Source organism: Desmodus rotundus, chromosome X (assembly GCF_022682495.2).
Source record: "Desmodus rotundus isolate HL8 chromosome X, HLdesRot8A.1, whole genome shotgun sequence".
NCBI classification, from domain to species: domain Eukaryota; kingdom Metazoa; phylum Chordata; class Mammalia; order Chiroptera; family Phyllostomidae; genus Desmodus; species Desmodus rotundus.
Window position 1 is genome coordinate 3,815,641 of NC_071400.1, and position 16,725 is coordinate 3,832,365.

The window sequence follows — 16,725 nt, forward strand, 5'->3', positions numbered from 1 at the left end:
CGTCCCATGTGGGGGCCTCAGAACTGTCATCCCATATGTGCATTGGAGGGGGGGGGGAGAAGGGCTAGTGATGAGAGGCTCTCGTGAGATAGAACATGCCAAGGTTTAAACAAACTCCCTAAGTAATGAAAAGTTATCGTAACAAAACAGGTTTCTGCATTATGATATCTGTCTAGCTAATAAAAATAATAAGAGAATGGGATTCCAGCCTGGGGAAATACTTCTTTAATTGAGCTTTCTAGAACTATGGAGGGTCTGGTGATAAAGAGACAGTGATCAGTTGAAACAGTGAGGCCCAGAATAGGAAGGGTTCCTCCTTGACATCCCCCAGATATTCAGCAGGAGAGCTAGCCCTGCAATCCAAGTCTGTGTCTTCCCAAATCAGTGATTCTGCTACATCCACTGTGCTCTTCCTGTGTGATAATATGACAGATGTTTCATTCCCCCATCCCCAGGAGCCCCATCATTCCCTATCCCTCCACAGAGAATGCCATCTGCTCAACACACGCAAACTGATCTTTGATATGCCTACATGGCGCATGTCCAATAGAGAAGGGTCACTAGACCTCAAGAGGCTCGCATCATCCTTGCCCAACTCCCCATTCCTGCCCTCTCCTGCCCTCTTAGCCTCATCCACCTACCCCTTGGCTCCTCTAAGTCAAAAGACCCAGCAAAAGTCAGCTTGTGACTAAGGTCTCACTGAATCTGAGTTTCAATCCTAGCCAAGGAAAGAGGAGGAGAGTTAGGTCCACTAAGGACTGACATGCTCAACTGATCAGCGCAGCCCACTGTGCTCAGGGAGTACCATCCTCCCTGGTGGGGTCTGGTTTCCTGCTTAAGGCCCTGGCCTAATTTTTCTTTACACTTATCCTCTGGTAGAAGACAAAATGTTTCTGAAAGACAAAGGTACCTATATGTGTTTAGACTGGGAGGTATTAGGCTCCCTGGCTAGCTGGGTCACTAATAGGAATAGTACACATGAGGCCTGAGCCCTCAAATCCTTTGCCTTATGGCTCATATCCTAGAGTTAAGTAACCAGCCTTCATGTCCTCCAGAAATGACTACCCTGTGTTTACCTGAAAGATCAAGTCCATTCTGTAACCAGAGCTAAAGCAGGGAATGTCAATTCTCTCATTCAATGCCAAGGCATCCCAAATCAAGGTTCTTCAGAGGCGACTTACTTCTGAACACCAAAAAGGAGACCCAGAGGTTGCTGAGTATGGTTTCTCTGGTGACCATCTAACAAGCAGAACGAGGTACCTATAAGATGCCAGATCCTCTCAGCCCGTTCTACCTAGCTGAAGGAGGTAGCTGTTGCTAAGTGCCGAACAGCTGTGTTTGTTCAGAGCTTAGTAAATACTGGCAAGGAGATATTAATAACACTACTAATAAGAAGCCATGAGGAGAAAAATATAAGAGGCTTATTGATATAATAATATCAATACTGATGGCAAAAGAATATATATATACACACGATTGTCATGATTTTCCCAAATTTTGTACTTCCCAAGGATCCTCAGAAACAGACATCATCGCCAAACACTTGATCCATTATGGTCTTTCCCTCCTCAAGTCATCAAGCCTCCAAGGCAGTGTAGCCATGGTACCAGGGAAGCCCAAGCTGATCCCTAACGAACCCAGGGATTGGCTACACTGAGAAATACAGGCTTGAGGCCCCAGATCATAGTCTTCAACTCAGGAAGCCAACCAAGTCACTGACTCATGCCGTGGATTAACAGCCGGGCCTTGGAAGGGAAGCTCCATCACCAAGAGAACAATTCAGTGTCTTCTACTGGTGCCACCTCTGAAATATCATGTTCCGAGCGCAAAAGGCAATGTGTTTTAAGAAAATGGCTTCTACTACAGTACAAGGACCAGAAGCTTTAGTAAGAAAGTAGTTCAGGTTTTGCTGACAGATGCCAACCAGGTTCTCAGAAGTCTAGGGAGATTTAGTTACAGCCCTGCCTGGAGGGTGGGGGATACACTATAGGACCCTCAACATTGCTTTCAGTTTGGGGATTCTAAGAGAGACATACAGGGCCACCTACTTGAGTATGGATGACATCCTGGGTAAGGCAACAGCCAGAGTTAAGGTTCTCTCTGAGCTGGACATTGTTCCATATTAAAAGAAAAAAAGTCCCTTCCAATTAGCCAAAACATGTACTGGATAATGTCATCCCAAGCATGTGCGTAGTGAGAAGCCATTAAGAGGTGTCATGTGAATGCAAATGAGTGCTAATGCCATTTGAAATGGTGGTGTGGAGGAGAAAAATCTCTGTAATCCACGGAGAAAAGCCCTCCCTGCTAATGCCAGCCTCAACTGACAGATACTGTAATGAGTCACCTCTAGGGCCACAAACAAGACCTTCTATATAAACAGTTAAGGCTAGAAGCCCATGTCTGCTTGAAGCTTTAGTGGAAAAAGAAGGGCTGGCATATCTGAACTCATCCCAAGAAAGCAAAATACCGTTGCCATTAGCTTGGAATGGGAGGTGGGTCCTCAAGTGTTCACAGTCCTGTTAGCAGCCCACACGTACCCTTTCCTGATTGTTCAAAAGCCCAGAAAGCACGGGATTAAGATGCGGGGAGTAACATCGCTAAGAGTCTTAGATCAGGATGCACAAAGCAGCTGTCCCTCCACTGAAACAGCACTTAGCTAACATGACTGACAGCACCAACTTCTCCAGAATTCTGGAATCTAATCCAAACCATACAGCAACCAGGGGGATGCTTGATGCAGAACAGGGAGGCTAACATTTGGTAAGAGAATGTTGAGGCATTTTCATTCATTTGTCTACCATGCTGTATTCCCCAGCAGCTGAGACAAGAGTGGCCCACATTCCTCATGCAGCTTGCTGGCACCAGGGGGCTAATGACCTTGTTCTTAAAATACAGTGGCTGTGTGTTTTGAGCTGTTTGGTCCTAAAGTATAAGCACAGAGGCTGACCTTTGCTTTGTACCTCTACTCCATCAGGCTGAAGTGGCTTTTGAGGCTGTGACAGCCTCTATTGAAAGATTTAAGGAAATACATATTCCATGCCCAACAAGTGTAAGGGAGGATAGAAGGGGCAAGCTGTAAACAGATCCAATATCACAGGAGGGGAGAGACTGAGGAAGAAATTTCTTGAAATAATAATGATTCTAAAAGGCTGCCGTGCGTACTGAAGAAGCTGAAGTGCAACATGCGTGCCCTAGACCAGAGGCATACTCAGAAAAAGCCTGAGAGGAGTGTAGGTTTGCACTTCTGGAGGATCTGTGGGTTACGTATGAGCAGAAGAGTAGAAGATGACTAAGGCAGAGTTGTAGGCAGCCTGGAGTAGGGTTGAGGGAGTGCCCTGACTCAGAGCCAAGCTATGGAGACTGGAAGAGTAGTTTCTCTTCTTCTTCTTGGTTACAGGTATTTAAAGAAATCTTTGTTAGGTCACTAGCCAGACAAGACTTCAGTGATCTGCCCTGGCTGGTGTGGCTCAGTGGACTGAGCGCTGCCAGACTGTGAACCGAAGGGTCGCAGGTTTGATTCCCAGTCAGGGCACATGCCTGGGTAGCATGTGAGACTTCAGTGATCACAGATGAGAAGGAATACAGTCTTGCCAAAAATAGAACAGCCACTAAACAAACAGACAACTTCAGCCCTTAACAGCCAACAACTGCAAACCCTGGGAGGGGAGAGAAATCTGATTTCTAGAGTTACCACATTATAATATTCAAAATGCCCACTTCTGAAAAAAAAAAAAAAACCTACAAGGTACATAAAAATACAGAAAATTATGGCCCATTCATAAAATAAATAAATAAACTGACAAAAACCATAACAGAGGAAGTGCAGACATTATACTTACTAGACAAAGACTTAAATCAACTGTCTTAACTAATATTCACAGGCCTGGGTACAAGTCTTGGCTTTGCCACTATTCTCTACACAAGTAAGGAAGTCATTTTCATTGTTTGGGCCTGTATTTCCTCAGGATTTATTCAATGAGGAAGTCAGGCTGATCGGTGGTCACGAGTTGGGACATGGGGAGACAGTTTAGCCCCTAAAGATGTGTTGTATTTGTCCCTCACAGTGTTTTCTTTTAAAAAACGTGAAGTGCTTGTGCACATTTTAAAAACATGGTAATTTTCACATAAACTTCCATTCCTGGCTTTTCTTGAAAATACTGGAAGATCTCAAGCCACTGGACTTCCCTCCTTCCTATACCCAACCTCAGGGATGAGAACTATCCAAATCTTTTGCTTCCTTTCGATTGGGCACAGATTTCCCAGTCAGACATTGGCCCCCACTTACCCCAGTCTCAGACTGCTTTACTCTCAGAAGTTACCTGCCTGGCCCCTGTGAACATCTAATTAGGTCATTCCTGGCCAAAACGGGTCTTTCCAAGTCTAAATCTACTGTGAGTCTAGGGTTTCATCCAGGTGAAGAGCATTCCACAAGTACAGCCAAGAAGAGATACTATATAATTAAATGCCAAGTAACACTTTGGAACAGTGGGCTTCCCTATGAACAGGAGAGATTTATTTTCTGTGACATTTGATCTGTACAATTGCAAGGAATGATGGTAATGACCTGATTAGCTCATCCTTTCATCCCCCCTGCTTCCAGGCAGGCCTGAAACCTGGGAAATCTAGAATTCGATGAAACAAAGAATATATGTGCTGATGAAACCTGAGCAGGCTCTTTACTTTCTGACCAAACCCATGCCTTGTCATGCAGGCCTTGCCTACCACGAACCATAACGAGATCTCATGTGTTCTGTACACAGCTTGCTCTCAAAGTGGGCAGCAACCGCTCTGCAGGCCACAGCCCAAAGTCAGAACAAAGGATCCTTTTGACATAGTGACAAAGGAAAGTGTCTGAATAATTTGGAGTTAGCGCCGAGCGTTTGAAGGGACGCCCCACCATAGGAGTGAGATTTGCTACGTAGACACAAGATCATATCCCAGCAGTCTGCCCTCAGCTTCCATGGTGGGAAACCAGCCCAGGAAAGCAGCTGAAGATGTCAACAGCTAGATAAGGGGACTGATGTTCAGTAAGCTGTAATTCACCTCAGGTGACCAACTGTTGGGAGGGTACACCAAGTCCCGCATTGCCCTTGTGAAGCTATGTCCCCAGTACAGAAGGGAGAACACACACAAATACGTATGTACACATACAGAACGAAACTCTCAACCACAGGGAAGGCAAATATTTGACTGGGTAGCAGACACATGGACCCAGCAACTTCTTGTACAATAGCCACAGTGGGCTCACACTTCCTATTTAGAGGTATCCAGCATATCCCAGGTTACAGAGAATTTTCCCCACACTCATTTCTCCCCATTTTACAAGGAGGAAAACTGACCTTCAAAAATGCACAGGAAGCTGCTCAAGCTGCACATCTAATAGCAGCACTGAGACGAGAATCTGAGTTTTCTCAGACTCTACATTCTGTTTAATCTGATTAACATCAGGTAGGGCTAGCTTGGACAGGAGCTCACTAAGCACCGTTGATTATCGTCTTAAGGCTGAGATGTTTACACAGCAATGACACTTCCAGGTAGGGAATGAAGATGCTTTGGCACAGCAGTGTCTAATTTTGTCCAATGCTCTACAAAGGTGCCCAGTTAGTAAGGACTTAGGGGGACAATTTTTTCTTTTCTACCATACTTTCATATCCTATGCCAAAGAATCCAGCAATGATGTTCTCCAGGAGCTCATGAAACTCAGTTCAGGGTCAGTCTGCACAAAGCAAGCAAATATCCTGTAACATGTATAGCACCCCATGAAATCGCCCATCTGCCTACCAACTACATCAGCACTAACGAAGATTCAGTAGTTCACTGTGCCTTCCATTTCCTATCTAGCTATGCCAGAGCTTGAATAGATTCTAGAGAATGCTTTAGAAATAAGGGATAAAAAGAAAACACTGTGATCATACACTAAATGTTTGGAAGAGCCAAGACTAGAACGCAGGACTCTCATTTCCTAACGCAGTTAGTGCTGTTTCTACAATACCATTCTACCCTCAACCGAAATCAATGTAGAGCAGCGATTTTCAACCAGTGTGCCGGCAAGAATTTTTAAAACACGTGATAACTGACTATTTAGTCACAAACTGACCTCTTTTCCCTTAGATTGTCGAATAAAAAATAACAACAGCCAACACAACATTAGCCATCTGGTGGGAATGAATAAATATTATACCTATTTTTTGTCAGATCTGCAAAAAATATAACATATTGTTGGTGTGTCACAGAACTTTAGTAATTAGTTTATGTGTGCCATGAGATGAAGTAGGTTGAAAATTGCTGATGTGGAGGAATGGAGACAGTAATTTTATTTTAAAATATTTACTAGAAAAGAGCTTTCATAACCTCCATCATTTAATCCCTTGGGTATCACTCAATCTTACTAGAAATGTAAATCTACACATAAATGCCCATTCGTGAGAATCAGAAGGTCGACCCTTGGAGCTAATAATTCATGCAACCATGGCTTACCCCCATTTCCTTTTACCGATGACATCATAACAGCTGGCCCCTAGGTTCCATGGTACTTCCCTTTAGAAATCTGAAGACCATTAGACCATTATTAAAACAAACAAACACTTTTATAATAATCAAATTCTCGTTCTGAATGCAATCTGAGGCAACATGGCATGCTTACTTTGTCGTGGAATAAACACTGGTATAGCAGGCAAAATATCCAAGCTCTAAGTTATGATTTAGGCTCTGCCATAAATGATCCTAATTTAGTATTATGGTCCTTAGTCCAGATTTATGCTATCTGATACAGTAGCAACTAGGCACATTGACTAACAAACACCTAAAATGTGACTAGTGTGAACTGAGATGTGCTGTGACTATGGAATACACACCAGATTTCAAAGACTTAGTAACATATATCATTAATAACTTTATAGTGATAACATATGATATTACATATCATATGATAACATTTTGGAAATATTGGATTAAGTAAAATATATTAAAATTAATTTCACTTCAATCTTTATTTACTTTTCTTAGTGTGGCTAATAGAAAAATTTTAATTATATACATGCCTTGCATTTGTGTCTCACAATATATTCCTATTGGGCCCTGGCTGGTGTGGCTCAGTGTATTGAGGGCCAGCCTGTGAAGCGAAGGGTTGCCGATTCAATTCCCAGTCTGGGCACATGCCTGGGTTGCAGGCTAGGTCCCCAGCTGGGAGTGTGCAAGAGGCAACCACAAATTGGTGTTTCTCTCCCTCTCTTTCTCCCTCCCTTCCCCTCACTCTAAAAATAAATAAAATCTTTTTAAAAAAATAAATAAAATCTTTTCTTTTCTTTTTTTTTCAGTCAAATCGAGTAGTGGGGGGTTGTTGTCTAACTTTAGTGACACTAACTTTACTTGAGTTCTGATAATCCACTACCATCAGACCAGCCAAAAATAATAAAATCTTAAAAAAAAAAACACACACACAATATATTCCTATTGGGCTGTGCTTGTCTAGACCAATGGTTCTCAATAGCAAAGATTCTTTGTTTTTTAAGCTACTCAAGTGATTAATTTCATTGTGCAGCTGACAACCAATGGGGTAGACTCTATATCATGCATGCCCGGGCCAGCCAGTGGTCTTTTTAAACGTCAGCATCAGCCCACCCCAGTGGCTGCTGCGGCTGTGTGCTTGGAGGAACACGCCCCCTGGCCTTGGCCGTAGGATCGATGCCAGCTCATTTACATTCTGAAGCCTGCTCTGTCATTTGCCTCCCATAGCCACTCTGCCTTGCTCAATCATTTTGTCCTATCGCTTGATTTACTGCTTATTATAAAAATGACATTTCACTGAAAGTGAAATGCATTTGGATTTGGGTGACATTGTCGCTGGGTGCAGTTTAATCCTTCTTTTAAAGAGAGGGGACTATAAGTCCAAGACACTCAAGCTGTCCGTGTAGAAGGCCTCATGCTAGTTCCAAAGGCCCACGGTTATTGATGTGCTCTTTCTGACTACCCCTGGGACCAATTCATCAACCTGCAAAGCTGAGCTGGGAAGCAGATGGCATTTGGAGACTCTGATGAAAGATGCCACATACAGAGAGGAAAAAAAGGACTGGATAGTTCATTAGGAGATTCTCAGGACAGAGGGGATAAGAGGTCATTTTGTCCACCTCTCTGCTTCCTAACCTAAATCGTTGCAATCACTTCACAGTGCTTCCTGGGTTTGCACCCTCCAAGGAAGGAGCCCTCTTTCAGCCGATATGGCCAGCCTTGATTATAGGCCTTTTTGGATCTAATAAGGTGGTGCTGGTGGTGATAACAATGAGGGTAATGATGATAATAAAGCAAATTAGCATTTGGCAAATACTCACTATGTACCAAGCACTGTGCTAGATACTTTACTCACATACGTGACTTCATTTAATCCAGGGGTGTCCAACCCGCAGCCCGTGGCCACATGTGGCCCAGGATGGCTGTGAATGCGGCCCAGCACAAAATCGTAAATGTACTGAAAACCTTTTTCTGCTCATCAGTTTTTGCTAGTGTTTGTGTATTAAGTGTGTGGCCCAAGACAACTCTTCTTCTTCTGGGGGTGGCCCAGTGACACCCAAAGGTTGGACACCCCTCATTGGAAAAAGTCTGCTATTCCTATTGCCCCGATGGGGAAATTAAGGCTCAGACAAGTGAGAAGTCTCACCAAAAGCCATAGAGGCAGGAGGGAATAAAGCTGAGACTGCATTTTAGTTGTCTAGTTCCAAATGCACTGCTCCCTCCCTCCTGTCACACTGCCATCATTCTCATTGAGGCCCTTCATCCTCCAAGAGCCAAAGGCCAAAGCCAATGTGATCTTTGATTTGGGTGAGGACTTCAGCCTTATTTTAGAGCAGAAACTAACGAAAGCTAATGGGCTGTGGCGTACTTGGACTGCCACAACGTTTGGTTTTTTTTTAATGTGCATTATCTCACAAACTGTGACATCCCCAGGAATGAAAGAACTGCCAAGACCGTTCTGTAGATGGGGAAAATCAGAGTTCACAACTGCCAAAGAGCTGATTCTAGCTCTTAATTCTAAGGATGGCCAAAAGCTGGGACATTGGGCCAATGCTCTTCCCTCATAGCATTTTTACTAATTGGTGACCCAGAGGAAGCAGAAACTGCTAAGGAGGCCCCTCCCAATAGCCCCATCTGTGAAGGGCCAGGTTCTTCACAGCACAAGGCAAAATGGGCCAAGGCTTCGTAAGCCCTATTAGGCCGGTTGCTTCCCACCCACAGTACGTCTTAGATCCCAGCCACTTGAGTCTCTTGCAAAAGGTATGGTTTCCAATCAGTAAACTGTGGCCGGTGAGAGGGTAGGGAACCCACACTCTTACATTAACGGCTGGAGACAATCCTGAGACAACACACAGGTGTGTTCACCCTTCCCTAAAGGAGAGAAAGGAAGAACAGAGGAGTGAGGACGGGAGAGACCTTGAGAAAGAAAGAATACAAAAGAGGAGGCGAGGACAAGAAAGAAAGCAGAAAATAAGAGAGATAAGAAACGTTAACGTTCACAGCAATATAGAGTTAAAAGGGTCTTCGAAAACCATCAAGGACAAAAGGGAAATGATTCGTATAAAGTCACAGCAGGTAGGAGGGAGGAGGTGGGAATTGTTAAAACAAACAAGACAGAAGGGAAAAGTCTCAAAATTAGGAGGGAAAAAAATTAAAGGAAGTCCAGGTCTTGGGTAGGCAAATATGGAGTAAAATGGGAGAGGAGCCACCAGGAGATGAATGAGTGGGAGGATAGGGGCTGGTGAGGGGAAAGCCAAGGACAGGCAGCCAAGGAGACAGGGGAGGAGAGTGAAGGCTGACACTCACCCTCACAAAGCTGGCAGGAAACCATCCCTCCTCATCGTCGATCTGGCCCCACCACCAATCCTTGTTGGAAGCATCCAAGACTTTGATGACGTCGCCAGCCTTAAATGCCAACTCCCGGTTGGCCATGGTGACGTGATCCCATACTGCCTCAGCACTAACGATGGAATCTCCAGTGATCAGCTTAGGAGACAAAATGAGAATGTTTTCAGTCCACACAGCGGGCTACCTTACTTGCCCCTTCCCCCACCCACAGACCTCTACTACTTCATGGAAAAAGTCAACATACTAGTGGGGAAGGATGGGGGTGAGAAAGATGCCACAGGAAGCGCAACAGCCACTGGACCACAAGGCAAACGATACAGTCAATTCTACATTAGCCAGCGAATGTGATGACCCAGAATGTGACTATGAACTACACAGGACTCATGCTTTAGGCCTATTCATGACCACCTCCCCCAGCAAAGAGAAAAGGCACCAGTCCATCTCTCGGTGCATCAAGGCAGCTGAAGGTCTGGAATGGGTAGAGAAGCTGAAACTAGTGGCTGAAATGAAGCTTGAGCATATTTGCTCTAAATTCTCTGTGCTCCTCTCCCTTTCCTCCTCTCCATTGCCACTGACCAATTCAGAGTTGGTGGTACGTTTTTAACACCACTGTACCCCGCCCCCAGGGGTTACAGACCATGGCATTCCTCACACACAATGGACCCCAGTCCTGCAGCCTCCTGTTCTCACCCACACATGATGCCATCCGGAGAGGTCATGGGTAGGAAAGAATACGGCTTTCTGTGATGCCTGGCTCCCAAGAAACTCAGCCTTGGCACAGATTCACCCAGTGATTTGTACAACCACCCAGTGAGATACATAGGGAGGTGTGGGTTGATTTCTGCATTTGACACATGGTGAAGCTGAGCCACAGCGAAGTTAAGGGGTGAGCTCAGGGTCACCCAGTAAGGCTGTGGTTCTGCTTAGGCCCTAACCCTGGTCATTGAACATTGTGGCCACCAGGACTGGGCTCCACCCAGCAGCAGGCAGACATCGATCTCTCTGCCACGTGAACACACACACACGCGTGCGCGCGTTCATGTTCAGAACACTCTCTAAGCATAGTGATGACGATAGCGTAGGGAAATAGTCCGCCTCTTTCTGGCTACCATCCTGACCACTGTATTACTTGTTCTCTTTTTTCCCCAACTGGTTCCTGCCAGTATGGGCCATGAGTCTTCCTGGCATTTGCAGAAACAGACTCCAGAATAGAAAACATATGGCCTGTCAGGCAAAGGACTCAAGTACTCTCTCCCCAGCACTGAATTGCTGAACATGAACTCCAGAAGTCAGCTTCGCCATCAGTGTGCTTTGAGGAAGGACTGATTCCCCGAGGCAACATGGCTGCACAAGACCCACGACAAAACAGTTGACAGACGACAGAGACAGGATATGGAACGTACGTCCTCTCACACGGGTCTCCCTTCCAACGTACCAGCCAGAGGATAACTGTAAGGTCATAAAGTTCACTCATAACACATCACACATCAGTCAGCCCCTGCCTGGCGCACCCTTTATTGATCAGGGTTCTAGCCATCATGACTTCCAGAGAAGGTAAGGCATAGAGGGAGCTCCTCAGCATGGATGTAAAACAGACTTTCGGTAGGACCTTATAACACCACCTTTCAAGTACCTCATGCTTTACTGTTTATGAAGTGCTTTCCCACCTCCTCCATCTCTTGATCCGAACTGAATGAGTTGGGCCTCACTGTTACCCGTATTTACAGGTGAGGAAACAGGTTCACAAAGGCGGTCTGGTCCTTTGACCAATCACACAAGTAATAGATTATGGGGACTTATAACCCATCACACTGGCCTACCAATCAGCTATACTGAATTCACTGAACTCCACCCATGATTTCATAAACTATACAACTCCTATTCTTAAAGAACCCAAGTAAAGACAGTTGAACAGCCACCTTGAAGGATGCTCCTGCCTATGAGGAGAATGATTTTTATGTTGAACTTGGTTTTTTTTTCCAATTACACTAAAAGTCCATTTCTTCTTGTTCTTGCCTCCGTGGAGAACTGTTGGTCATTGGCCTCAATAAAACAAATCTTCATAGAGAACTCTCCCCTCTCCTGCCCAAGGTGGGTCCCAACTGAGTGTTGCTAGAACCCACCAAGCACATATAACACCAACTTGGAGTACCATGAGGGCTTGTGGTTGAAAGCTATATCCTTGGCTTTTTATCAAGGCTCAAAAGGATGTATTGGCATCAGTTACCAAGCCCCGGCTCAGGGCGCTATCTGTGATGCTGTCTGAGGACCCCTAGGCCCAGGTCTGGCTGATTGCACTGCCTGCACTTTCTACAGTAGAACTTTCTTTTTAAGGACTCCATGCTTGGCTCCTCCCAGGTGTTCTTTCTCTACCTTCTCTATCTATGCTGTTCTGCTGGGGCGAAAAAAGATCCAGGAAGTTGTCCATCTGGTGACTGTAGGCAAGTCCCATCTGCCATAGTATATCTGATTTATAAAATGAGGGCTGAACGCTGATGATCTTTGAAGCGCTGTATAGTTCTGGCTATCGCTGATTCCAAGCAGGCCTTGACAACAGGCTTGCCAGTTGGCTTGTGGCCACTGAGTACTGGCTTGGCCTTGTGCAGGGCACAGCTGGGCTCTCTGACCTGAGGGCCCAGAGAGGTCAGCGGGACTAAGTGAGTGTAAGAGTGAGGCAACTGGTCTCTAGTCACAAATACAAGCAGGAATTAAGTAATGCTCCACCCCCATCCTCTGAGTTCTTTTATTTCACTTTTTTAATTGAATTTGGGGGGCGGTGATATTGGTTCACAAAACCATGTAGGTTTCAAGTGTAAAACTCAACAAAATATCATCTGTCTTCTGAGTACTTTTAAAAGTAAACTAGCTTTGATTGGTGTGGCTCAGTTGAAGCAAAAAGGTGGCAGGTTCGATCCCTAGCCATGGCACGTGTGTGAGTTAGAGGCCCGGTCCCCAGTTGGAGGTGTGCAAGAGGCAACCAATCACTGTTCCTCTCACACCTCCATGTTTCTCTCCTTCTCTTTCTCTCTCCCTTCCCCTCTCTCTGAAAATAAATAAATAAAATCTAAAAACAAAGTACACTAAATTGGGGCTGGAAATTGGTTTCAAATCTCCCTTTTGTGAACAGGATTGATCCTGAACTTGCTACAAGTTTTCCACAAATATGTAGTTTTCTCTGCTCGTCCATTTATCATCCAACACTCAATCAGTGAGCTCCCACTGGGTGTAGGGATGCGCTCACTGTGCTTCAGCCAGAGTCCTTACCAGGTGATCAAAGGCCCTTCGAGTACCAACAGTGAATGCCCTTCCAGCAGTATGCAAAGGTGGTTAAGGGCAAGCAAACCTCGCTTCAGTTCTGGGCTCTGCTACGTTAGAAACCAGCAGTGACAAAGGGAGGTGAGGAACAGAGAAGAAGCCGGAGAAACAAACCAAAATGAAACCGTTAGCACATAATTAGGATACAAAAAAGTACAGTACCTGCCTCACAGGCAGAGGTACAGGCAGGGTGAACTGAGTGCTGGCTGGCTAGTGCCTACTACAGTGTCTGCTATCTATCCTGGCCTAGGGCAAGACTTCGGTGTCAGGAACAATGGGTGGCTACTGGGCTCTAAAACAGTGTTGAGGGGGCATGGAAGACAGGCTTTAAAGAATGAGTAGTACTGTTAACAGACAGAGAAGGGAACAGGGAGGGCATCTGAGGCAGAGGAATGAGATTAAATAAAGTCTCAGAGGTGAGGACTATGTAGGATTTGATGGGCAATGTATTGAAGTTTGAAAAGGGCTGGGGAAGGGCCATTGTGGGGTGGATGAGTCTGCTTGAAGGGTCTTATATCTAATTTGAGGAAAAAGAGGAGGTCAAAAATGATTTGGTGCCTGTGCGGGTTGGTGGTGTGGGGTTCAACCCTAAAGGTGACCCTTAACGCATTAAAGCGTAAGGTTTAAATTATGAGAAAGTGCTGGTTTGAGAGGGGGAGAAAGACGACAAATGTTCTCTTTAATGTGTTGAGTGTAGGGGGCCAGCAGGACATGCAGGCAGACTTTAAGATCAAGAGAGGTCAGAGGAGATAGTTATACAGGGTTAGGGAGTCAATGGCCCAGAAGTTATGGAAACCAATTAAGTTTGCCCTGAAAGAAAGTGCTTAGAAAGAAGGCCAGAAACCTAGGGAAACTGCGACAATGGGAGGTGAGGACAAGAAGAGGATCCCGAGAAACCAAACAAAATAGAGCTGTCGGCACATGATGAGAATACCAAGGAGCGCAATCTCACAAAAGCCAAGGACACGAGTTTCAAGCAGCAGGAGCTGATCAAATTATCAAATGCTCCAGAGCTGTAAGAGTGGAAAGCCAAGAAAAGGCCATTCAGGAGTAGCTATGTCAGGGGTTAAACTCTTTGTTTTTAAAACTAATTTATATCCCTCCCCTCACCCAAAGCCCAGATTTCCCATCTGTTCCCACCCTTTCATTTTACAAGCCCAACATAAAGCCAGGAGGTACTACTGGGTTACTCCAGCAAAGTACCCACATGGCTCTTGGCCTTGGGACAGCACTGGTATTACTTCGAACGAAATAATTCCTAATCCCCAGGGCAACTCAGCCGCACCACCAAATACAGGTTGGCTCTTGCTCAGACACACGGTGCTCTGCACTCCCACACCAAAGACGCTTTTGGACGTGAAGAAGATGGGGAGGGAGAAGAGTCATAATATAATTCATAAAGAAGGAACGACATCCTATTACTTTGCACTGAGATTTCTCCAGACAACCCGCATTTCAAATTTTCTCTTCCATTGATCCTACAAATATATTCATTTGTTATCAGACCCAAGTGTCCTAACTTTTAACCTGGGGATTTGACCTCTAAGGCTGGTTTCTGATTGACAAGGCCTGAGTCTAGCAAACCTGGAGTGGCCTGTGGGCCCTTTCAGGGGGAAGGAAAGAAGACAAAGAAAGGGGAAAGAAAGTAAAATGGGGAGAAAGAAAGGGAAGAGAGAAAGGGAAACGTATTTGCTGAAAACAAGTCTGGCACTGGGTAACAGGTTTCTTCTGTGATCTCCATCTCTGCAACTCTGCAATGTAAGCACTGACGCCCCCCATCTCTACTGAGGATAACCCGTGAGGTTAACAAAGTAGCTCACAGTCACCCACGTAGTAGGTGGTGGAGCAGATTTAAATTCAGGCGGACTTTATAGCTTTCCTGTTGCCAACCCCCACACTGCCTGTCAAGAGGACAGAGGGCTCCCAGCTGGTTTCTCTTTCCAGGGAGACCTGTGAATGACCTAGAGCAGTAGCTCTGAACTTCCTTGAGGGCTTGTGAAAACAGATGGCTAGGCCCTTCAGTAGGTCTGCAGTGGGGCTTGACAACTGGATTTCAAATCGCTTCCCAGGTGATGTACCTATGCTGCTGGTTCAGTGACCACACTGGTTAACCACTGCCTTGGTCTAGGCTTTACCCTTGCCTCTCCTGATGCCCCATTCTCCCTAGGGATCCCCATGCCACCTCACAGCTTTGGCTCCCTGCCTATCTACGAGGCTTTTCTCAGTGGTTGAAATAACTGATCAGGGGTCATGCAAGGAGCACGTTCAGCACCAGGCCCTGCCAACTCCGGAAAAAATACCAATTGCGATGACAGCCTCTACCCAGCTTTCCAGAGCCATACCACATATCTTCCTCTTCTTGCTCTTGCCCTCTAGCTGAACAGTACCACCCCCCCAATGCTTATTTAATTAGCCTGGGTGGCTGCCAGAAATATGAGAGCTTTAATGGCAAAAAAGCAGAAGGTGGAAAGGTTACAAAAGAAAAAAAACGTGTTCTGAAGTACAGCAAATGTGCCAGTTGCCATGAGAAGCTCTGCAGAACAAAGAGGAACATGAGGGGGTTTTGCGTCTCTCTAGGTTTTTTTTCTTCAGTTGGTGCCTGCCCCCATGCTCTTGGAAGGTACCCTCCCTCTACAGGTAGGCTTGGGCAAAAGCAAAAGCCATTCCTTCGTTCCCTTTAAGCACATCTAAAATAGCCTGGGGTTTTACGCTCTTCCCTGAATAAACCAGATGTCTTTTTAATACAGCCTTGTCAACAGACTCCATCTTGCCCACAGTGTTCAAGGACAACAGTCCCCTCATTTCTGGAAAGGTGTAACCCAGGCTGTTAAAACAACTCCTGGGAGGCACGGTGGTGTATGGCCAAGACTGGCTATTGGAAGAAATTCTGCAAGTAACTCACCGAATGACTCCAGACAGGTCTCTTTACCTGTCTCCGTTTATCAGTCAAGTTATAGACTTGAACCACACAGGTGACCTCTCGGAACCCTCCAGTTCTGGCTTTCAATTGAGGCTAACACTTCAGCTTTGCAAAGACAGGAATTTCATTATTGCAGCTTCTTCTTCTCTGCCTCCTACGTGGTCCATAGGATGTTTTTACTGTTCTCTGCTCTGGGATATGACAGCTTGGAGCTGACTAGTCCCCTCCTGAATCTAACTCACTGAGGCATTGCTAGTGACACATTAAAGCACAGGCCAAGTCAGACTGGCTGGGAAAACTGAGGGATAAGTTTTCAACTTGAGCCCTTGACTGCCCCATTGAAAAGTCAAAGGGGGCCCTGGCTGCTGTGGTTCAGTGGATTCAGCTCTGGCTTGCAAACCAAAGGGTCACCAGTTCGATTCCCAGTCAGGGCACATGCCTGGGTTGCAGGCCAGGTCCCCAGTGGGGGGCATGTGAAAGGCAACCACACATTGATGTCTCTCTCACTGATGTTTTACTTTCTCCCTCCCTTCCCTCCTATCTAAACATAATAAATAAATATATAAATAAATAGTCAATGAGGACCTTTGCCCTTCTTTGTATTCTCCATGTAGCTCCTCAGAGAAATCATCTTT

The 16,725-nt window shown here is 45.5% G+C and overlaps 1 protein-coding gene across 7 annotated transcripts in view; it reads right to left on the reverse strand.

The window, feature by feature from the left end:
* ARHGEF9 (Cdc42 guanine nucleotide exchange factor 9) overlaps positions 1 to 16,725 on the reverse strand; it is a 205,477-nt gene that overhangs the window by 60,925 nt on the left and 127,827 nt on the right. For all 7 annotated transcript variants that reach the window (XM_053917170.2, XM_053917172.1, XM_053917176.1 and 4 more), the window contains one exon: positions 9,814 to 9,993. In XM_053917170.2, the coding sequence (XP_053773145.1) occupies positions 9,814 to 9,993 (180 nt within the window). The remainder of the gene's footprint in view (positions 1 to 9,813; positions 9,994 to 16,725) is intronic.